Consider the following 24,526-nt stretch of genomic DNA (forward strand, 5'->3'; position numbering starts at 1 on the left):
TGAACTCTGGTCTAGTTGGTGTGACTGTCCAGAGAAAGAAGGGGAAGCAGTGTGGATACATGGAAAGAACATGATGCCTGTGCACAGAAACAGGACATTGCAAACCATGCAGTGCACAATTTTAAACCAAAATGGATGGAAAATACTCATCCTCCTATTAATATTAACTGTACTGATTTAATGATCAGTATGTCTCCATAAAATATGTTCCCATTTGCTATCCTTTGTAGAGGTCATGTATTCAACTATCATTCTTAAAACAGAACTCTTCCCATGGAAAACGCCCCTGTTTTCTCAAATGCTTATTTTTATTTGGCAGGTGAAGATACTGAGCCAAGTCTGTCATTGTCTCTGCAACAATGAATATCATTTAAATATGCTGCTTCAATATATGTAAAGAAACATACCCTTCACCTGATGTATGCCCTCCAAGGCAACTGACCAAATTTCAGTTCACTGATTTAATTCTGCTTGACCAAAAATCAGTACCTATTGTTCCAAAACATGTAATCATCTCATAGTATATTGCAATTGCTGGTTAAGTGGCTTAGTGTTATTGATAAGAACTCACTCTGATGAGAACAAAGAGGATTGCCAGAATCCCTTATGGAAAATAAAAAAGCTATTTAGCACACAATTTTCAGAAACAGTTTCCAATGCATGAGAGCAGAGGCTGCTCTGTGGATGGGCTGTCATAATCAAATCCTTAGAAAGGGATGAGAAATGAGCATATTATTCTTGATTTACTATCACTTCATTTACGATTTCCAGTTAATACAGATTCACAAAGCCGTGCCAAAAAGATACTAAAGGCCTGATTGGGCTCTCCTAATTCAAGCAAAACCCATTCTCTAAGTCCTTTTGAAGCCTTTCAGACTTCTGCCAACTCTTGCAATTTTTATTGCAAGCCTTGCAGTACTCGATGTTTTGCTTAACATTCCAGCTCCTAGAGTTCTACAATTGTGAATTTTTATTTTCAGTTTTAAAAGATGTTTGTCACCTTCATGGCTGAATAGAAAAACTTGCAAATGAGACTTTTAAAAAATGTTAAAAATAAAAAAGAAGTAAGAATTTAACTGTATAATTTTGCTGAATAACTTCGTAAAAAGGGTGATATTCTTAGACCAAATTCATTACTTTTGAGATCCAATTCATACTTATGGCTCACTGGAAGTTAGCAGCACATAGCTGCATATTTACACTTAACAGAATTTCTGTTCTTGCAACACTTAAGTTTGGGGATTTCTTTTTATGCTCATAAAGGTATGTAAAATTTTGAGTCTCCTCCCATGCAATGTGGGGGAAACAAAGGACTTCTCCTGCAATCCTCCATTCCCATGCCAGTGGCCACAACTACCCTCAGGTGCCAATGGCAAAGTGAGAAGTGAAGCAGAAAAAACTTCTCACTGACCACCCAACTGGTGCCAATTTTGCACCAACTGCCTGACCAGCCAGCCCAGTCTTTAAATTGCCTGCTCCAAAGTCTCCTGTAAGCCATGTGGTGATCCTACAGGACAGCTGTAGTTGGGGGGCTGCTATCTGGAAAGCCTGAATAGAAAAAACACAGGTAGTAAACTGTCCCTCCCACAATGGCTGCAAATCCACATGTTGCTTGTTAACACTGCAGTAACACAGTGCTTGCTTTATTTCCCTCTTCATCTCACCTCCTGATTTCCTCTTTTTTTCCCCTCCCTCCCCGATACCTTTTGTTTACCCTGTAATATATTGGAGGCAGGGACTTGCACTTCCTATGTGTTTACACAGTGCTTTGCATGAAGGCTGACAGCTCGAGAATGCCATTACAATCAAAGGTGGGGTAAAGGGGAGGATTTTAAGGCACTAAGGAAAATGAGGCATTCACCTACCATTGACATTCAATAAGCTTTGAGTACCTTCTTCCCCTTTGAAAAATTTGCATTTCCAAGTGCTATAATTAAGATGTCTGTCATCACCAAAATATTCATTGTTAAAATATAACATAGGGTCCAAGTAGGGAAAGCCTTCATTTAGAGCAGAGTCGCTAACAAAAAGCTTTTTTTTCCTCAGAAGTATTAAGACCTCATTTGTATAAAATCACGCACAACAGTATTCAATGTACTTTCTGGAAGTCCCATGCGTATCTTGTATCATATATTGCAATTGTAAAATATCAGTGAAGAAGCATGCACTCTGTCAATTAAATATTGTAGTTTTTTTAAAAAGAACATTTCCTATAAATAAAGACTTCAATGATCTTCTTTAATTATTGTAATATTAATGAATTCAATACCTCGGCAAATGGAGCAAACAATCTCTGACTGATTAGATCATTTGCTTATATTCTATTTCAAACCTGCACTGGTTTTCAGTAATGTAAGATTTTTTCATTAGCAATTGCTCTTCAGCTGCATATTTTCTTCAGTAACCTAATTAATGCTAGAAATGTAACTTTTCTTCTTGTGCATTACAGTATGTCAGTGTAATTGACACTCCTGCAGAGGTTACAGTATGTCAGTGTAGTTGACACTCTTGTAGAGGTTATATATAAGTAAAAATCAGGGGGAAAAAAGTAAAGGACAAAAATGAAAGGGAATTAAGAAATTAGATTTTTCATAAGATGGTAAGTGCCTTCATCTCTAGTGACACCAAGACGGAAAGCGATTACTCAGCACCCTGCAGGACAGACCCATGGGAGTCCTATGGGGCACTAGCTCAGAAATTATTACATGCAGGTAGAATAAGAAAACAGGCATTAATGAAGAGAAAAAATTATGTCCTCAATTTAATTTAGTAGCTTCCTAGGTCTTTGCAGCATGAATAGTTTTGCAGATGTTATCAATCTCCTTAAATCAAATCATAGGCCTGATTCCAAACTGTGTTCCAGTGCAGTCCCTAATTAATTGTATAGTCATTATGACAACAGAGGTTCTACCAGGCAGGACATTGGGGCATAGCTGAAGTCAAGAAGGGCTCAGTTATATACTCAGCATGCCCTGTGGTGTAGTGATGTTGCTATCCAATGCTTTCCTCAAAAATGTTGATTTCAGGCTCACAGATACAGAGTTTCCCATGGGCTGCATGAAGGACTTGTGCCAGCCAGGCTAACAGGTGAGGGAGGCTGATCAAAACCTTCACCTTGAGAACAGGTTTTGCTGAGTTGCTGTGCACCTCTGGATGCTCCTGGATCCTCCTGGAAGCTCATGATGGTGTAATATCAAAAAGTAAATGCTCACAGTATGTTGTTATAGCCAGAAAGGGATGAGCAAATGGCACAGCTGCATTGAGGTCACTCAGCTCCAGTGGCAGCAAGGTGCTCTGAAAAACTGAGCTCCGATGGAGTCAATAAGGGCCATATCTTATTTTAGGTACCACAGTCTAGAAACAATACATCTTTGGAGTATCATTTTGCTTAACTGTCTGTTTCCCCTCTTTAGAAAAATTTACACCTCACCATATTTGTTAGCTTAAGAAAATTCTCTTCCAAAAATAAGCCATTGGAACACCTCAAAAAGAAAAATCTTAATGCCAAACTTGCAAATAGTGTGTAAATCATACTGGGGAATACTCCCAGAAATTGAGGCCAACTGGCAAAGCAACTATACCAGTAAACTCCCACTGCCTACAAATCATGTAAGGTGCCAACTGGGAATGGCCCCTATGACATTTTACCTGCCAAATTGTGCTTGGGATTTACTTGAGAGAATGGCAGAGACCAAAAGTATCCTGAGAACTGATAGAACGGTTTAACTTAGTTTAATTTTAATTTAGTATCATTAATTTAACCCAAATTCTTCCACACTGTGAGGGTGTCTTGTACTTTTAGATGCAGATCTTCCTCTTGGTAAATTTGATGAAGCCTTAGATTTTGCTGCTGCTAAATACTGAGATCAGACTAGTTGGATAATACAAATACAGTGCAATATACGATTTAAGACAGAATTATTAACAAAGAAAATTTTATTGCCTATTTAATAAAAATACTGCAGTTTATTACAATAATCATTAAAAAACCTGCAACCAGTAAGTCAAAGGGCTTTTTAAAGCTCACTTTTAACTTAAATGTACTGCTTCAGTTTGTTAAATAAAAACAATTACTTTCATTTAACTGTAGTTTTCAGTCTATAGTATAAAGCATACAAAGACACCACAGACAGAAAAGCTGAAGTGCCAAATTTGATGCCCTGATCAAATTCAGTCTGTGGTTTGAGTTTTTACACAGAAAACAAGCAACTTGACCTCAGCCTACAAGTCTAATCAGCATGTTCTCTTTCATTCTTGAGAAAATTAACCTTATTCATCACATCATGCTCCTGCTTATGATGCTTTCTGTGTTCCTTGTCCTAGTTCTGGATCTCAGGAATGTAGCTGTCATGGCTTGATAGCACAGTGGGCACACAAGCAAGCATGTGAACCAAATGAAACTAAGGAAAGCTTTTAGAATTGTACCTTTTGTTTTGGTGGGGTTTTTTTTTGTTGTTTGTTTTTTTGTTTTTTTTTTTTTTGAAGACAGAATAAATGTAAAAGAATATTCTCCTCCACAGAAATGCCTTGATAAGCTTTAGGTTTTTAAAGCACAATGTCTGAATGCTTTTACTCAGGGTATCCACAAGATGAAAGTACTTAATTCACTCACCTGTTTTTCCCCCTCCTTTTCCCAGTAATTAAATTCCCCCACATATTATACAGAGATCCTGACAAAACCTGAAAGCAACTAAATATATCACTAAATTCATGAGATGCAAATGACCTCAAAAAACAGTAAACAACAGCCTCTGACTTGGAGCCTGAGTCTCCCATGGCGCAGAGTACTCTTAATTCCCTCTGCTGCCACTGCTTCTTATGAGGAATTCTGCCAGAGAATATGATCAATCGTGGGACTTAGAGAAAGTGCAAGTTCCCTCTTTTCCAGCCTCTTACAACTTTTTGTCTTCACACCTCCTTCCTGTTCTCTCTTAAAACTGGGTCTCTTTTCTCTGTCTCATGGATAAAGTCATCACTTCATTTCATTATCTCTAATTCCAGACATCCTGCATTCCTACACTGAAAGTAATCGATGTAAGCCATCAAAGGAAGAAAGAATATTTAAAAATATGCAGCACTATGAAGATGGATGACAGGGCAATAAAACTCAGCACAAGAACAATCTGAACTGGTAAGTTTGCCTAATTTAGAAGAACAGCAAAATCAGTACTTTCTCTCTAAATGCTGATCAGCATCACATCCATGAGCCATGTATGATACAAAACTTTTAATTGTAATTCATGCATTTCTTCAACAGGAACAATTTCATCTGCAGTGTGAAAGTGGTATAGGAAGCCACACTCCCAAAGATGGGAACATACTTGCAAAAGGTGAGGAAGTGGACTAACCTGACCAATCGGTTCTTTTGTCGGGGCCTTTCCTCTTCTAGCAGTGCTTGTGGCCAAAGTGGTGGTTGTTTCCATGACTGATGTGGACATCTCAGACTGCATCGCTGTGGCTGTGGACTCGGTTGTCATAGAGGAAGGCACTTCACCAACAAGTCTCACATTTCCTTCTATCACGATGTTGGCATCATTTTCTGCTGCCATATTCAGAACTTTCAAGCCATTGTAGTAAAGACCAGAGAGCTGGCCTTGGAAAGGGTGGCCACGTTCCTTGCCTCCAATTTTTATGGTTGCTTGGCTATTGAAGATTGTGAGCTGACGTCCTGTGAAGATAATATTATATACATGCAAATATGTTGACTGTGAACACTATACTCTACACGAGTGATAACAGATTGTCATGGGGTGAAAAATGAGAGCAATAAACTATAAGAAAAGGATTTGACTCATAATTCATTGCTTTTTAATGAGGTGTCCATGAAATGCATAAATTTTGAGAGCATTTGTGTGTTTCTTAATTTACAGCATTTTGGGATTTACATGTTTTTTGCTAAAAGGCCAATCAAATACACTTGCAAACGTGTTTAGCACTACTTGTGATACCCCTCTCCCTTTTACCTGAAAGCAGTGTTAACATTTTGGTGTGTCTCAAGAATGCCAGGTTTCTAATTCCTTAACGTAACTTTTTCTTCAAGTCTGCCAACATTTAAAAGTTTTTGTTTGTTTTTTTCCCATGCAATGCAGAACAGAGCCTATAGCTTTATGTACATATGAGTTTATGTATGTATAGACATATACAAATATGTATATACACACAGATAAAGTTTATGTATATGCCAACAAGTCATTAGGTCGAGTAAATTTTAAGGAATTTATGCAGTAATCTGTCACATCTCTATATAAATGAATATTTACATTTTTAATTGTTGCCTTTTCATATTTAAATGTTTATTTTCCTTCAACATACACACTGAAAAGAAACACATGGTTCGCACTGAGAATCTCAGAGGCAGGTTCAAAAATAGATGTCTGATTGGCTTTCAGCAAGGCTATCAATTAAAATAAAAGATTTTTGATGTAAAAGCGGCTTCAGAAATGATACACATACCGATGGAGAAATTATGGCACATTTCCATTAAACAGAGAAATCCTCAGCAACAGTACCACTCTTAGTAAATAGAATAGTCACTTTAGCAGATTGGTTTCTGCTCACAAAAAGCATGCACACAACTTTAAGTTCTGTTTTAATTAGTGTTTGTTCCAAAATCCCCTTAGAAAGTTGCAAACGTTAAAGGGACTTCATTTTGATTGGCAATTCATATTGCCCACTATTTAAGATACCTACAGTTTAAACAAATTTTTTTTTCAGGACCATAATGAAGATATCATAACTACACATATTTTTAGTTAATAATTTAGATGCTGGAACATGTAATATAATCTATGAATGATTTATAATTTTTGGTTAATGTTTGCTATGAGTACCTTCATAGATTGAGTTAGTGGATTATATTTAACAGTCCCTTTAACCTTAAGTTAACAGGGTAAGATTATTAAACAGCTGGTACTTCTAGAAATGTATAGAAATTATTATACAAGGTATGCAAATATTACTCTATATTTTACTTTTTAAAATTTGTTTTAATTTAGTTTTACTGAAATTTATTTTTTATGTTTATTAGTGTTACAATGAAGTACTACTTGGTTATGTTCAAATTATTTTTTTATTTGAAGTTTTAATCAATGTTTTTTACCTTTGTCGAGTAGCCATTCATCAACTACTCGACCAAGTCGATATGGAATTCGCTGTCTAGCAATCGCCAGGCGCTCGTTATCATTGTTTCCTTTAAAGTTTAAAGAGACATTTCATTGGTTAAAATCTGTAAGGTCAAAGGTTAAAAGTTAATACTTAAATCTTGAGCTATACAGTTGCCACATGATTTTTTGAAATTTGGAATTTTAAAAAGTGCTACCTAGAACATTTCATGGTTCAGACTTTTCATTCATTCATTTATTTTATTTTAGCAAACAAAATTATTCCTATGTTAATTGAAAATTAGAAATCTGCATTTGAGCTAGGTTATTAAACTTATGTTATAGACAGACCCAAAAAAACAAATTTAAACATCATCGAATGGCTTTACAAGAAAATGATAGTTGACCTCAGGGTTTTGTCTTTTTTGATGTTTCTTATTAACTAGTTAAACATGTTCAGGTGAAACAGGTTTAAGTTTTCAAAAGACATCCAACCTCGCACTCCAGGTTAGTCATTTAAAGAAGAAGAAGAACAAAACTGTTAATCACCATCTAAGGCACACTTACTTCTGCTGTCTAGTAATAGTCCTGCTGTACTTATTCCTAAGCAGAAAAAAAAAATACATACTTCTTTGCTTCATTTAAATAAAAACCAGTGAGTCAAATACATGGTACAGAACAGACCAGGGTATTCAGAGTTTGTACATTCTCTTAGGACTCATTCACAATGTCTTGAAGGAACACCAAGGCTTTGACAAAAGTGATTTCTGAAAGGTAGCCTGGTTCTGAAACATGGATGAGCTTGAAAATTTAGCAAGAAACCATCTGTAGTGAGGTTTTATAAATCAAGAGTGAAACAGAACTTGGCAACACAAAGGGCAAACTTGTCATATTTGCAAACCATACCTATTTTCAGTCTGTGCAGAGATTTTTGATTTCTTTAACTAAAACAGTGAGATAAAATAATGCTGGTACAGTCAGAGAAATAGGAGGTGAGGAATAACTAGCAAACAATTTAAATATTTATTTTTAATTATATCTTTTTCATTTGATATAGGTGTGATCCCTCAGAAAACCTTGCCTTCTACTTAGGAGAATGGCAAACCTAAAGACTTCTTTCAGTGTATCAGTTTTTGGTGGCAGTAGAGTTTTAGACCAACTGTACCTTTATCTTTCATTATATTGGTTCATATTAATAAAGAATCTGAGAGGTAAGAAGAGCCAGATGAGTAAGAAACAGTCATTCTTAATTCGTGTCCAAATCTTTTATTGTCTTTGACTTCAAAACCCCCCCAAATCAACCAATGAACCAAATCCTGTATCTGCAATGCAAATGTAAGCACACGATGCAGTAAGCCCACATAATGTTCAGAAAGATGTGTTCTTGATCTAGAAGGATCCTACTGCTAATTATCAAATGAAATTATTACAGAAATTCAGGAGATCAATGTTCTAGTTTGACAGAAAATTACAAGCCATAACAGGCTTGCGGTACAATAGCCCCCCAAAACTGCAAAAGAAACAGCTTCCGTGCCAAAAACCATGGTGGCTTTATGCAGATTCTTATTCTGCAGTGATATGAACTGCTATTTTCCATGTTTCATGCATCCCTCATTTGGTTTAGCATGGACATAATTCACTATGCCAGAAGCAGACCTATTTTCTTTTGAGAGTATGGCTTTTTCCTATTCACTTTCCAATACAGAATCATAAAGGAAGGGATATTTGAAGATCATATAGTCCAATCCCCCTGCAGTAGGTAAAGACATCTTTCACTAGGTCAGGTTGCTCAAAGCCCATTCAACATGGCCTTGAACCGTCCCATCCATGACTTCTTTGGACAATAACAGAAGCTGGTTCCACAACTTCTCTGGCTAAATATGTTATGTGAACTTCTATATGTATGTCAGTATTAAAAAGTGCATGGATATGTGTGTGTATGTGTGTGTGAATGTATATATAAAATATATATATTTTGTTCATATGTACTTTTCCTCTGTTCCCAACTTTCAGAAACTTTTTCTGTAAAGTAATATTTTACTGAAACTTTCCCTTTTCTACTTCTCCAAGAAACTGAAAATTTAGAATAAAACACTTCAGAACACAACTACTGTGATGATGTGAAAATACAGAAAGTTTAATTTTTTTTTTTCCTGTTGTGATCTTTAAATTACTTCCTTTCATTCTGGGCCTCTTCTCTTTTAAAAAACTTCCTGTGACTAAGTGGAAATTTGAGAAGTACAAGTAAAAACATAAGAAATATCATATGACCAACACAGGAACAAAAATAAATGGTATGATTCTCCATGTTTCTGTTCTGGATTTGTATCTTCAATTAAAATATGTGCATATGTATGTACACCTAAGCCAGTGAGTTAATAATTTATTTTCTCTGACAGTCAGTTACTTTTAACACATTTAGCTTTTCAGTAAGATGTTTCTATAATTTTATTGAGGCATTACCAGTTGACTCACTGAGTAATTGAGAGAATGTCCTATTTCCAAAAGGTTTCCTTAACTTAAAACAAATGAATCATAAGATTTAGTTGCTGTCGGCTACTTTTTTTTTTTTTTTGCTATCTATATTTTAAAAAATTAAAATTGATGGAGTGGGTGAGATTCTTCTATTTCATTTATAAGAAAAAGGCTAAGTTGTTCAGAGGAGGTTTGTGGGAATAAGGAATCCATTAACATAATGGCAAAAAGTCCCACGGATAGACATCATCATTCGCTCATCAACTTCACACACTGTTACTCACTGGATGCCTTTTCTGAACCAATGCTCTGTAGAACTCAGAAGAACAGTTATGTCAAAGTGAAACACTATTCACAACTGTGAATATTGGGAAGGCATTAAACTATGTTGTTATTCAACCAGCAGATGTAAATCAGGTGTATTTGGTAGAGGGACCCTCTGCAGTCACCAGACTGGATCCTTAATGCTCTTACACCTCTCTACTGTAATTCCATTACTAATATGGGATTTATCCTAGACAAGGTTTTTTGCTGCCTCCACTCTTAGTACTTGGCAGCTGCTCCAGAACATCTCTATGGTAATCGTGGAAACTCCTCTGTGAATTAACAGCACAAATTTAGTCTTGGCCAGCTTATACATTTCTTTGAATTATTTCATTAAAACATACATTATGTATGTTTTTTGAGAATACTGCACCCTATTATAACGTGATTCTATCAATCAATTATGTTTTATACTAACTGCAGCAGCCTTTCACCAGTGGGAGCAAAATTTAAATGAAAAGCAAGGAAATAACAATTTGATTTGTAAAGGTCACACAAAAAATAATTGCTGATTACATTAGCCCATTCCTCATTAGAGGAAAACTGCATATCAATTTGACACTATTACATTAGCTTAAATTCTTCTAGTGTATAATATAAATGGAAGAGCTGGGGGAAATGGTGTGGAACTTATCCAGATTTAGTTTCAAGGAGAACACATAGGTTTAGTAATGATGAAAGTAGTAGACACATAAGTAACTTTACAACTACATTAAAAAAATTTATACATAGCATTGAAAGTAACGGAAACAACATTAAAAGCAACAAACATCCTATTACTACATCATGAAAAACAAGCATCTTTTCAATAACTGCTTTTCTCAAACACAATTGGTTTGGTTCACATACTCAGCTACACAGAATCTAGATAGCCCCACTGAATTCAGTAAAACTGGGCATTTCCTTCATCTTATAATCTCATCCCCAGGAGAGAAATCACAAATACCACAGATTGTTTTTCTCAGGAGTATTCAGTGCACGTTTTTCTACCTTTCTTTATTTATGCTTGTTTTTTACCAATATGGTGAACCACGAGGAACTTCTTCGGTAAAAACACTTCCAGGAAGGTTAATAAATTTTTTTGTGCTCTAAATAAACCTGTGGCTTTGAGATTTTATTTCTGTTACCCATCTGAAAGATTAAGTGCCCTGGAAGGGATTCTTTCAACCGTAATTCACAGAAACCAACCGACATGCCTAAACTTTAATTGCAGACAGCTATGTGACTATCCAGCATTACTCTTGGTTTTTTGGTTAAGATTTCTTTGATTAAAAAAGCTGGGTAGGAATGATTCACTCAGGATGTGCACTATGACATTGTCCAACCTGATTGAATTCTAGATGGTTTCATTCTTCTGCCAAATAGATAATATTTTGTCAAAACAGACTGTTAATTTTGTATGGGCAGAAAGCCTTCAAGGGAATAACAATAATTCAAAGAATCAAGGTAGGCAGAGAGGAGAAGCAAAGGTCAAATCTTTGAGTCACAGCTAAATCTGGTGTCACGATTGAGAAGAAACAGAAAAAAAAAAAAAACTTTAATCATACCTTTATGTCTATAGGTCAGCTGGGACAAACCAACTATGTGAACTTCACTAATATGTATTTTATCCCTCCTGATTTATTATATTGTCAGGGCTGGAGTGTAATTCTATTTTGTGCTCTGAAATAAAGGTGTCAGTTATTGATGTGAAATATCAGCATCCTTGAAAGAGAATAAGTAAGAAGGTTAAAAACTGAGAGTCTATGAAGAACAACCTAGACTAGAGGATATTTTCTTTGAAATAAACCCTTTAGCAGAATACAAATTCACATGGTTAATCCCAGTGATCTGTTAGGGAAATAAATAACAAAATGATGAAACCCAGGTCTATCTCCATTCATAAACTACCCTCTCTCCCTAGTTTTATTTATCATGATCTTGACACTGCTATTTATGAGTATCAGAAATTCTGAATATAACTGCAAGAGGAAGACAGAGACCCATATCATTCCTCCAGATGTAGTTATGGATGAACCCTGACTAAGTGTTACCTGCATGGCATGAAAGGGAGCCACAGCAGCTCTGTGATACAGGGGCAAACAGTCCACATACCATCGCATGTGGCCAGGAATAATCTTGGCAAGGGCCCTTACCAAAGTTTTGAATCATCTGTTACTACTACTGTGTACACATGTAATAATGTGCTTGAGACTGGTTGCATGGGGTAGAAGAGAAGAAGTCCAAGTTCACCTTAGGAAATCACTGTGTTTGTGGGGAACGCTGCTTTGACCTATATTTTTGCTGAGTGCTTACAGATTTGTCTATCTGGTGTTTGATCCAGGAATGAGCTCTAGATGGATCAGATGAAGCCACGTGACTTTTTCTGTTGCTAAAAGGTGTCAGCTCTGCTTATTACGATGTGTAGATAGTGTGCTGGGAGAGATAGAGGAGCGTACAGTGCTCAGCCTCAGAGACTACGGTACAAGGAGCTACATATCCAGAAGGCTGATTTGAGCCTCCTCCAGTGCTCAGAGGGAAGGTACACACACATTTGCAGGATATGAATATTTTGAACAAATCTTACCATCAGCTTGGTGAGGAGATAAAAGTGCAAAGAAACTCTCAAGTTACGGAAATAACCTACAGCAAACAAGTAAGAGTGCAGCTCTTCAATGCCTTACCTTTTTGAGAAAATTTCACCTATAAAGAGAGAAACCACCATGAGGTATAACTTCTCCAAACTTTGAAGTCATCAAGCCTGGCAAGTTTATATTAAATGACCAGAATATAATATGACCCTTTTCACCCTACAGGAACTCCCAGATTCCTATTATAGGGAATTCCTATTATAAGGAATTTGGGAAGTTGTGAAGAATTTTAAGCATCCAAAGACACTATTTTCTCCCAGAATGACTGATAGCAGTCTTCACAGCAGAGTAAAATCTCTCACTGGTGTCTTATAACACAGCTAAAAACAAAGCAAAACTCAGGTTGCCTTAAAGAATAATACAATTATCATATTTGTTGAAAGATGAATAAGTTGATCTTCATTCCACTTATTCTACAGACTGTACCAAAACATCTTATATTCACCTGTAAGCTCCTTGTTTCATGCTTTTATACTAAACAAAGTAAGTAATACTTTTACAGCTTTCTACAGGATAAAACTGAGAACTCATTAAACTCCTAGGGAGAGCTGAACCTTCACTTCAAATCAACTCCTTTCTGCCTTCTTTTGTTTGATTATTTTGCACTGAATTAATTAGTAATTAAATGAAGAATATGCTCTTCCTGGTTCTTACTTCCTCACTATAATGCAGTACCTGCCTCATTTTGTGCAGTGGTGGATCACTTACTTTGAGAAATTGGTGTATTGTATCAAAAACAAGCAAGAAAAGATGAAAAGCAACAAGAAGCAGATAAGAAAACATAAGACTTGTGTGATAAATTAAAGGTCATATTTTGTTACCAGGAGTTTTTAAAGATCGTTTGTGTACTGCCTGTGCAGTATTTAAGGAGCTAATATTGTATGACTGCTGCTAAAATAGGAAGGAAAATTGATAGAAATCATTAAAGAGGAAGATTAAAGTATAAAAAATGAATTGTTATAAGTACAGCACCATGTTGCACATCACTCCAAGAGTGACGTTTTGCAGATCTCCAAGGTAAAAAGACTCTGAAGTGTTTCTAAATCATAATGTCACAGCACTTAAAGTTACTTTTCCTATAGAAATTTAACCAGAAGTTGACTATAAGCAGTTTCTTATTCAATAGATTTTCAACAGCTGAAAAATGGATGATATTTCAACCCCATTGCATCTAAAATTAGCTAGATCTGAGATAGCAACTACTGAATGTGTTCTACTGACTTTTGCCCAGGTAGCAATCTGGATGATCTTCATTTCATGTTAGCAAAAAGTGCTATATGGAATGTCTCTTGACAGAAATAATGCATTATATAAATGAACAATGGCAAATGGGAAGCACTGTGCTCAGCTCTCATTTTAAAATTCCTATTGGGTTGTAATGCCATGAGAATCCAGTATTCAGATAGAAGTCATCAATAAGAAAGGTATTATTAACTGTGTGGTAAGCCTCCCAATTAAGTTTAAACACCCTGTAAGTGCCAATGTCAGAATAGGACAAATTGTCAAAAGGTCATGGCTCATATCATTGCATTTTATTAGAATCAGGGAAAGGCTTTGGGAAAATCTATCTGTTTTTCCCTTATGTTGTTCATGGACATTTTGCAACATGAAAAGTTATCTGAAACAATTTAAAAAATCTTCTGGGGTTAAATTCTGCTCTTGGTTTTGTGGTTGATAAAAGAAATTAGAGTATTGGCTTTCAGTTGTGATCACCAAAGCTACTGCAATTGGGCAGCTCTAGCAGACTGTTCAAAGGCAATGCAGGTGCAGTGAAGATAATGTCATGCTCATTACATGACCAGATTCATAAAAAACATAAGAAATCCAAAGCAGTCAGCATCAACCTTCATCAACAGCACACAAACTAACTAAACTGTAAATTTTAAAAATGCTGAGTTTCATTTTCTTTCACAAAGCATGAAAATGCTGGAGTTAACCCCCCACTACGTCCTAAAGTCCTGGACCATATAGGTACTTTGTCACACTCACTGCATCTGCCCAGGCTGTGTCAGCTCGTTCTCCTAGGGACAAGCATGATTACACACAAGCCAATGGAAACAAAACTGAGGTCATTATTTGGACAAGCCTTTGCCAAGCAGAAGAAACCAAATGTGCCCATACAGATAGAAAATGGCATTTAAGAGATAAAAATCTGTTCTATGTCAGCAGTGCAGCCAAAAAAAACCCCAAAAAACAAAACAACAAAACCAAAAAGTAGCCCTTGGCCAAAGCGAGCTCTAGACATTCAATTCTGTCTAAAAGTGGCATTTCAATTTGTGTATTTAAGCCTTGCAGACATCTTACTATAAAAGAATGAACTATTTCAAATGGAAAGGTTTAAACTTGTACATATAGGGGTTTTTTAATGCTTTTGGCAAGACATAGAAACAGAAACTGTAAATATTAGAAACAGATGCTCACTGAGATAAAATCAGAGGAATGCTTTAGGACTGAAGAGCTATAACAAGCAGTCCACCATGCTATAGCATAATGGCTGTTGGTAGACTCCCAGGAGTGATTTAATTTTTTCTCTTAGAAGTTGAAATAAACTGATTCCTTATTTATAAATTTAAAAAAAAAGTTTCACTAATATATCCCCTTTAAATTAATCTGTGTTATGTAGCATTACACTACAATGTTTTATGAAATGGAGCTCATTTTTTTAAATCTGCAAAGCATTTCCAATTAGCTAAGTATTTTCCCCTTGTCATTATGTTTTACCTCATTTTTTTGTGCAGTATATCTTAGAATACTGAGAAATGTTGTGAAACATTTGATTTGTTTTGAAATTATGATTTTGAAGAGAACTGAAAACTGTTCAAATTGTTTATGTGGTTGCTCAAATGCTCTGGATTTCTATCACAGAATCGTAGTATCATAGAATTAACTGGGTTGGAAGAGACCTTCGAGATCATCAAGTCCAACCCTTCATCCAACCCCACTGTGATTACTAGATCATGGCACTCAGTGCCACATCCAGCCTCGTCTTAAAAACCTCCAGGGACGGTGAATCCACCACTTCTCTGGGCAGGCCATTCCAATGCCTGATCACTCTCTCTGTAAAGAACTTCTTTCTAATATCCAACCTAAACCTCACCTGGCAGAGCTTCAGCCTGTGCCCTCTTGTCCTATTGCTGATTGCCTGGGAGAAGAGACCAACCCCCACCTGGCTACAACCTCCTTTCAGGTAGTTGTAGAGAGTGATGAGGTCACCCCTGAGCCTCCTCTTCTCCAGGCTAAACAACCCCAGCTCCCTCAGCCTCTCCTCATAGGACTTGTGCTCAAGTCCCTTCACCAGCCTGGTTGCTCTTCTCTGGACCTGCTGCAGCACCTCAATGTCCTTCCTGAACTGAGGGGCCCAGAACTGGACACAGTACTCAAAACTCTTCTATAGTTCCCTTCTGGTATGATTTAGGAAGTTCCCAAAGAAGGGAAAATATAGTTACACTAACACATTTATCACTTTCCTGAAATCTGTGCTTCATGACTCCTCATATTCTCTGTTTAGAAATGTGAGAAAGACCCACTGCTGAGTAAAGGAGGAATAGGTGGGGGAAAAGCTGTGAATGTTGTCACAAACCACTCCCATGTAAAATCCATTTCAGTGCATCCTGTTCTGCAAAAGTCCTCAAAGGCACACTGACCACAGAAGCAACTCTTGAGTGCCTTACTAAATCATGACCTGAAAATGCCTTTGAAGCTACAGGTCTCTTCTTGGACATTTTCAAATGACAGATGGTGTCCAGGTAGCCTTGGGTAACTGCAAGAGAAAGCCACCAACTCCAGTGCCAGACCTAACACATATGGATCTGACCTGTACCAGCTAAATCAAGATATCCCAGTGCTTTAAGCTCTTTCCCAGAACACACTTTCGTATGAGGAGCTGCTCTGTTTTAAATTAACAAGGCACATTTGGGATGGGCAGTGAAAAGCTGGCAGCTAACTTTCATGTAGGCCTAGATTTATTGGCCTGATTTTCAGAGTAAATCTGAATTGAAATACCAGAATGAAGAAACAATCAGTATTGAACTATTTAAGCATATTGAATTTTCAAGGAAATATGTAATCACTAGTCAACTGTCAATATATTTAATTTTTCATTTTATTTTACAACAATCCATTTGCTGATGCAATATCCACAAAGTAGACCTGACTTCTACTTTGAAACATTTGTGAAATGTTAAATGGGAAAAAGAACAACTTTTGAAAGAAAATAGCTCTGCTAGCACAATTTACACATCTACTTTTTTCTCAGGAAACCACTTGACCTTTTAAAAACATACTGAAACCCACTATGTTGAAATTAAATAAGGATATTATCATCCTTCCAGCTTTATGAACTCTTGTAACTTCTCTAACACGAAGTGCTAATGCATTATTAAAATATAATGTAATATGCTATTTAAATTATTTTTATTTCTAAATGATGGCACTGGGAAAGGTGAAGTATTAAATAAGCATCTAATTCGAAGCAGATAATACGCTAACAGCTAAAACATGCAGAGGACTTACCAATAAAATATTAATGCATTCCGGTTTAATAAGCGTATTTCAGGATAAAAATTCAGGACTTTAAGCTGAAGGACTACCTCAGTCCATCAATCTACTGTCCATCCTCACCCATGAAAGTACTGGCATGGACTCAGCAGATTAGATGGGAAAAGGAAACTGCCCACCATCCCTGCTTTTACTGATATGTGCACAGATTTTCTGCTGCTTCTGAAGTAGAATAATAAAGCTTACAAACAAATTTTCATGGCTGAGGTATACTCAGTCACACTAATATACATCTCACTGCCAGGATGGATTGTTACCATCATCAAGGCTAAAACACGATTCTGACAGAGACTGGAGCAACATCCCACTTTGTTTTCTGCACAGAACACCCATGGTACTCACATCAACAGAGCAACGAGAGATAAGGGAAGCCTACAGGCAGCAGATTATTTTGACACACTCTTGCAATGTGGTTCATCTCTCCAGCTCAGCTGGAAAAGCTGTACACAAGCCTACTCTGTAGAATGCTCTTTAAGTAAAGTCAGCTACTGGAAAAATTATATGTAACAAACTGGGAGCCATCAGATAGAATGGATATGTGAGTAGCTAACTAAGAATAATTTTCCTGGTTACCAGGATTTATGGATGTATAAATATATGAAGCTGAGAAAGATGAAGATAAATGATATATTATGATTAGAGTAATATTTTCAGTATTCTTTTTCTTGCTCTTTTGCAAGAACATTCTCAGTTTAATGCAATAGGACTGACATGCTTAAGGCATTGTATAGCTGCTGTTTAGCACAGAAATGTTTCTGGATATAGAAATTATACCTGGAAACATTATTTCTTCTGGTCTGACTTGGTTAATTCCTGGAAAGTTATAGTTATATCTGCATTATGAACACATTGCTACCAAAGCATTATTCTTATATTGATAATACATTCCCAATAAAGATGTAGGTGTAAGCTGATCTGCACATCACAGGATATGACTATTGACCCACTAGATCCTGTATTCAGCCACAAAACTATTCTTTGGTTAATTCACAACCTGTAAAGGGCTCAAACAGGACTTCCAGGAAAATATCTTCTCCTAATGTGATGACACACCACAGAGGAAAATCTGTCAGCAGTGAATTCCAAGGCTCACTGTTGAAATTATGTGTTCAATATTTGCCACGTATTTCTTAGTTTTGGTTACAGCTTTCTAGGAACAGCTAAAGAGCACTGTAAGCATCTATTGTTTTCTTCTCCTGAAAGCACTTAAACTGTAATCAAGTCACTGCATAGTTTTCCTTTTCGACACTATAAAGCACTTGAGATAGTGCCTCTTTGGGGATCTTGTTACACATGCACCAATTTGTTTCTTTCCATAGAACCACAGACCCCAGGTACAGAGTTTGATATCTGTTCCAGAGCTGGTTTCAGAATGCTGTAAAGGGCAGTAAAATCCTCCCCATTTCTTAACATTTTAGCCTTTTGTGCCCACAAAGTGATTTCCATGAACTCCTTTGTCCCAGCATCGCATAATATTTCATAAAGAGCAACCTGGAAGATGAGACCCCCACAAGTGTCTTCCTGGAATTATATATTCTCAGGACATTGCCTGCATTGCCATAACCTTTCCTCCTTTGCCTTGGACCCCTGCAACTTTCTTCAGATCTTCCCGGCTTCCCAACTAATCACGTCAAAACGTTGCATTTGCCCTGCTCTCTCTACTATTTACCACCTTTCTTTATGACAGTCACACATCATCAGCAATGACTTTATGCAGAGTTCAATGACACATATAAAAGTGTTAGGTATTTTTGAGCCCAGTAAAGAACCCCAGTGCATGTGTTTCTGGACAGTGAATGCTCCTTGCTGAGGACCATCAGTTGTATGCAATACTGAGTTTAATGGCTCAAGGTGACTAAATTAACTATATTCATTGCTCATCACTTCTATGAAGAGTATCCATCAGCTTTTGGACTGACAATGAGAGGTGTGGCTGTGATATGCAGGTTCCCCAAAGTCATTGCCACACTGCACACTGCAGTGCTGCTTCTCTATGGATTGTAATTTGGCTCTTAAAGGATGATTTTTACACACAGGATACCTATGAGCACTAGAGAAATAAAAAAGGGGAGGAGGAACCCTGAAACTGAGCTTGAAACTCCTCTGCCCAAATCCGTTTATGTGTACCATATCCTACCACTGCTTTCTGGAATTGACAGTGCAGCCATAGCACCGTCATCAGTCAGAATATGTATTTTAGTTCAGACAAAAACACCCATAAATTTGCATGGGACAGAACTACAGGACCCTAAAGTGAGATGCTCGAGAATCCTTTGGTTGAAAATTACCATGAGGCAATTGCCATGCTCTGAAAGGATAGCATACTTTCAAAATTTAGCCATATACCCAGTTACAATTACATTTTTAGCACCATTTGTTCTTTTGAAAAGGGCATATTTATTTTTATCTCCTTATTATGCAATCATAATTTTAAAATTTTAAACCAGTGCTCTATTAATGCCCATCAGTTCTGTAAAACAGGAATATCAAAACTGTCTTTAGATATACTTAACCGTGACAATTTTGTGTTTCATTCATTTTTTAATGTCCACTAAACCTGATGGTGCAACAGAAAAAACCATTTAACTCCTTAGAAATAGTCCACTGAGGAAAATAAACCATTCATATCTCAATTAAACCAATTTGTAAAGGCATAATTTCACTGCCTTTAATTCAGCTAACTTCTGCATGTAAAGGGTTGAAACCAGGATGCCCTTTACAATGTTTCATGCTTCTGATTCACTGAGAGGTACTCAGCTTCTGCTTCAAATTTATTTGAAATGATGCATACTACAAAATCCGACCTTAGTGAAGCTAGTAAGGGTTCTAGGTCATATAAATCATGCAAAGTTGTTGGTTGTTTTTTTTCTGACAGGTAGGATAGACTGGAAAAAAAAAGATCCTCTGGCTTAACTATACCTTGCTAGGGTCAAGGTAGCTCTTTAAACACTCCTGGAACACTCTGAACTTAATTTTAAATACAATTCAACAGTCCTGTATGTTTTCTTGATTTTAACCAACAGGGGTTAAGACTGAAGAAAGCTAATCACACCACAGGATGAAGAGATGGGTGTACAGCTTCTATCCTGTGTTCACATGGTACAAAGGCAAAACACGGAGCCTAAAGAATGCACATACTCACACGTTCCAGACAGCAATGATTTGTGTCCTTCTGGATACCTGCTTAATGCAGTTCGGTCTCTGGAAAATATATCTAGGACAGAGCAGGGTGCTGTTCTCCCTGCTGCAGTATGAATTATAGTGACTGTTTCTGAATTAGTTAGTTTAATGGAAGTTCTTATCCTGAAGACATAAAGTACTATTCTGCTGTCACACCTCATGACACCAGTAGAATATATTGGAGACACATACACAAATGATCCCCAAATAAAAAAAAACCCTCATCTTCCAAGAGCACCTAAAACACAATAGCTCTGCAGAGAAATTAATTTTGTTTTCCATATGATAGATTGTCTGGTTGGAAGGCTCAACGCTGCATTGATTTGTTCTGTCCTGAGAAAGGCTCCCATTTCAGATTGACTTCAGGGTTGCCCCAGAAGCTAATGGAAACAAACTGCATCGCAGAAGGAGCACACAGTACACTGTCATACTCTGATCTCGAATGCTTTACCAGCCACTGGGAGCTTTAATATCAGCCTTAGAGCAAACACATGTGTATGCACATCAAGTAAGGGGCACTGTCACAAACATACCAGATTAAGTGTTACTGAGGGGATTGAGTTAAAGGTTTGGCTTAGTGAGTGACATGTTATATAAAGTCCCGTGTAATGCGATAGTTATGAACCCACTGGAGGCTGAAAGGAAAAAGAAATAAAGGAATCTGGTGTTCAAAGCTTTGTACTGACCACATGGTCCTGCACAGGGAAAGAAAAGGAGAATGAAAAGTATCTCTTAAGTCACTGATCAGAGATACCAGCATTATATTGTTAAGGAAACTAAGTAGCTAAAATTCCTTTGTAAAGAATCTTATTGAGCTGTTCTCAACCAACATGTTAATCTTCCATTTCTAACTTATTCTACTGGATTGGATAAGTTGTGATACTGCAGGTTACACAGAAAACTTATGCCAAGACAAATAAAAGTTTGTAAAAGGATCTCAAAGTATTGGCAATATTTCATCTTTTGTGATCTGACTTTTGGGGACTGTTAATAGATAATGGCCTTCCCTGAAGAGGCAAAAGGGACCAGCTGGAACAGATTTGCCATGCCTCATCCTGAGATCTGTTTTAATTTCCACTTTCTTCCTCTGACTTGAATCTGTACAGCTTGTGGTTTCCTTCAGATATTCCATTTCCATATCACTCTGTGCCTAATTATAGTAAGCAGGTGCCCATCCTCTGCCACAAGACAGAGAAAGAGCAGATATCTGTCTGTTTCGGTATTTTAGAAAACCTTTTTCTGAATCACCATTCATTTGACATTTTCTTTCTCCTTCTATTATGCTACCTTGCTGTATTTAACTGAAAGGTGTTATATCTTCTGTGATCAAGTAATGACAACTGTGCCACACATTTTATCAAAATCTGAATTTAATTACAGGATCTATCAAGCCTAAGAAGGGATGAGCCTTTGTATTTTATCAGGATATCCAAGATAAAAAATAAAGGGAAAAAAAATCTGCCTGCAGACTTAGAGAAGCATTATTATATAGCATTATCTGACAGAAAGACCTGATAAGCTGTCAAATTAAAAATCTGATTTGGGAAACTCTAGTGAAACCACTTTTTGAAAAGAGACTTACTGTAGTGTCTTGTTTGGGTATCACCTAGGCTCTTTATTTAAAGATGACAGCAGGATAGAACAATTTCATAATCTCTCAAAGGGCAGCAGTGCTTTTTAAAAAAAGTAATTTGTTGACTTTGGGTAAGCTGCAACAGAGGCTTACCAAAGAGAATGGGAATATAAATTGCCATTTTTGTTAACATCAATCTTTCACATGAACAATAAAATGGTATGAAAAGTGAGACCTGGATACATGCTGAAAAATACATTTAATCATAACCAAGGAGCAGTCAGAGCTGTATGAATCAGAAAAACATGCAAGAAATCAGTTGTGAAATTACACATCAGCAAAGGGAAGGTAGCACGCTGGCCTAGTTACATCCATCACTTAACTGCTGGTTTGTGTCTCAGTAACTAAGATTAATTTTTCATGTATTTTGATTCCTGCTTCTTCCAAGATAGTGTCTTCGATCTTACTTTACTCTGGAGAACCTGTGCAATTGAGTTTTGAATATTTTCTTGCCTTATTTTTAATTCTCCATGCCATTATTTTACACACTGGTATAACACCTTCTTTTATTCATGTTATAACTGAACATAATAATATGAGTATAGGTAGATATCAGCTTCCTCTAATATTCTTTGAAGTTTTTTTCCATATGAAACAAACAAAAAATAATGCTATTTTAGCTTTACTTTGGATAAGTAATAAAACCATCATAGAACAGTTAATTGTAGTTCATAGTTTTTGATTGAGTGATCATTAGTTGACTCAAATTAACACAAGGGCAACTAAAAATAAGCCTGTAAATCAGATTCTTGATTTCAAAAGAAAAAAATCTGATCAGTTTAAGGAAATCAGATGGTGTAATCAGTATGACGGACTGGAATCAGCCAGGAACAACACTTGGAAATTCTATAAGGTAAGGTATTAATATATTAATACATTAATTTTTTTTTTAAAATTTGCATCTGCAAGGTTAAAAATATACAAGGGGAGACCTACTAGACTGACTACGTAATTATCTATGCTATTATAGACTGTATTAGGAGATTAAAACCCCAGACTTGCTCAGCAAAGAAAGCAGAGGTTTTCAGAATTAGAAAAATAAATAAATATATAAGTAAAGTTGCCAAAGCGTAAGTTCAAAGGACCTTTCAAAGAAAATAAAATAAATTTAAAAGCCAGGGATTCTTAAGTGCTATAAACAAAAAGAGATCATAGAGGAGTCACTTTGTAGTAAGGTTGATGATGATCCAAGGCAGGAGATTGAATTGACTAACAGGCATGTGTCTATGAAAATGTAGACGTCCACAACTAAAAAAAAAAACAATGTCCATATTTTTAATGAACTTGTGGGGTCATAAAGAAAGGAAGATGATCTCTGTCCCAAAACTATAAAATAACAAGCCAGGAGTTTTCAAATACAGTTATCCAATGGGGTATGCTCCATCTTGTATTAGAGAACAGCAAGTGTAATAGTTTTACATGAGAAGAACTAAAAGCCACCTAGTCAAACTATTTATTCTGGCCTTAGCCATACACGATGCTTTAGAACAAATTTGAAAGGAAAGAATTAAAGACATGGAAGTGATTGGAAAAGGAGATAAAATGCAAAACTTTACCAAATCATGTTCGACTAATCTAATAGCCCTATTTGATAAGATAAGTGATTTTCTAGATGAAGGAAATGGAGTATAGCTAATTTATCTGGATTTCAGTAAAGCATTCGATATGATGCCATGTAGCAAATCATTGATTAACTGTGGAAAAAATAGAGTGCAAGAGCTGCATAAAAAACCCAACAAAGGATAGCATCGAACAAGGATTTTTTTCTCTCCTCCTTTCTCTGTCTCATGTGGAAACCATAGCCTGCTTGTCTATTGACAGGCTTCTGAACTAAAGGGTTGCTTGCTTTAGGTCACACTCAAGGTGCCCATCTTCCCAGGATGCAAGCCTCTTTCAGGAACTAGCTAGTGAATTCTTCTCCCTAATACTCTCACTTCATTACAGTGTCTTCTTTAGCTCCTTGGTGAATCATTCACACAGATGATAAACAGTCATTGCTTGTGACATTCAGAGCTGCCAATGTGTCAACTATACCATATTCTAGTCCTCATGTTCCCCACAATATTACCTATATTTGAAAAATAAAAATCCTCAAGAAATAGTAGTTTGGTCAGGTTTATCAAAGCTCTCCAAGTATTTTGGACAGCTGATGCCATCTAGTTGAATGAGCGGAAGATCTATGTGTGCTAAAAGTCAAACAAACATGATAATGTAGAACTCAGCATTTAGCTTATCAAGATGAATATCATGCTGAATTTCAAACCTGCATTAGATTGTGGCATTGGAGCTACCACAGCAGCCACTGGAAATTTGTATGTAAGGAAAACCAGTGGATTTCCCACAGAAAAACTAACAGGGTGGAACTCCTAAGAAAGTACATGAGTTGAGTTCCAGAATCAATCATCTTTGCTATTTTCTTCACTGATCTCTGTATAAAACGTAGACTACACAATGAAATCTGTAGATTACATCAAAGTAGACATACTGGTAATGCTGAAGAGGCTGCAGATATCAGCCAAGAGGAACAGAGCCCTTCTGAGTTAATAGAAGTGACACTAAATTTTATACTACAAAGTGCAGGTCACACACTTAAGATATAGGACCAGTCACACTAGTTCTTGAGATAA

At 36.5% G+C, this 24,526-nt stretch overlaps 1 protein-coding gene across 33 annotated transcripts in view; it reads right to left on the reverse strand.

The window, feature by feature from the left end:
• The window catches only part of NRXN1 (neurexin 1), a 703,850-nt gene that overhangs the window by 90,019 nt on the left and 589,305 nt on the right, over window positions 1-24,526 (reverse strand). For 20 of the 33 annotated variants that reach the window (XM_050314497.1, XM_050314498.1, XM_050314517.1 and 17 more), the window contains 2 exons: window positions 7,100-7,189; window positions 5,349-5,668 (listed from right to left, as the gene is read on the reverse strand). In XM_050314497.1, the coding sequence (XP_050170454.1) occupies window positions 5,349-5,668; window positions 7,100-7,189 (410 nt within the window). The remainder of the gene's footprint in view (window positions 1-5,348; window positions 5,669-7,099; window positions 7,190-24,526) is intronic. The other 13 variants (XM_050314526.1, XM_050314525.1, XM_050314523.1 and 10 more) reach the window with 1 other exon arrangement.

Source organism: Myiozetetes cayanensis, unplaced genomic scaffold (assembly GCF_022539395.1).
Source record: "Myiozetetes cayanensis isolate MyiCay16 unplaced genomic scaffold, myiCay2020 scf2-11, whole genome shotgun sequence".
NCBI classification, from domain to species: Eukaryota; Metazoa; Chordata; class Aves; order Passeriformes; family Tyrannidae; genus Myiozetetes; species Myiozetetes cayanensis.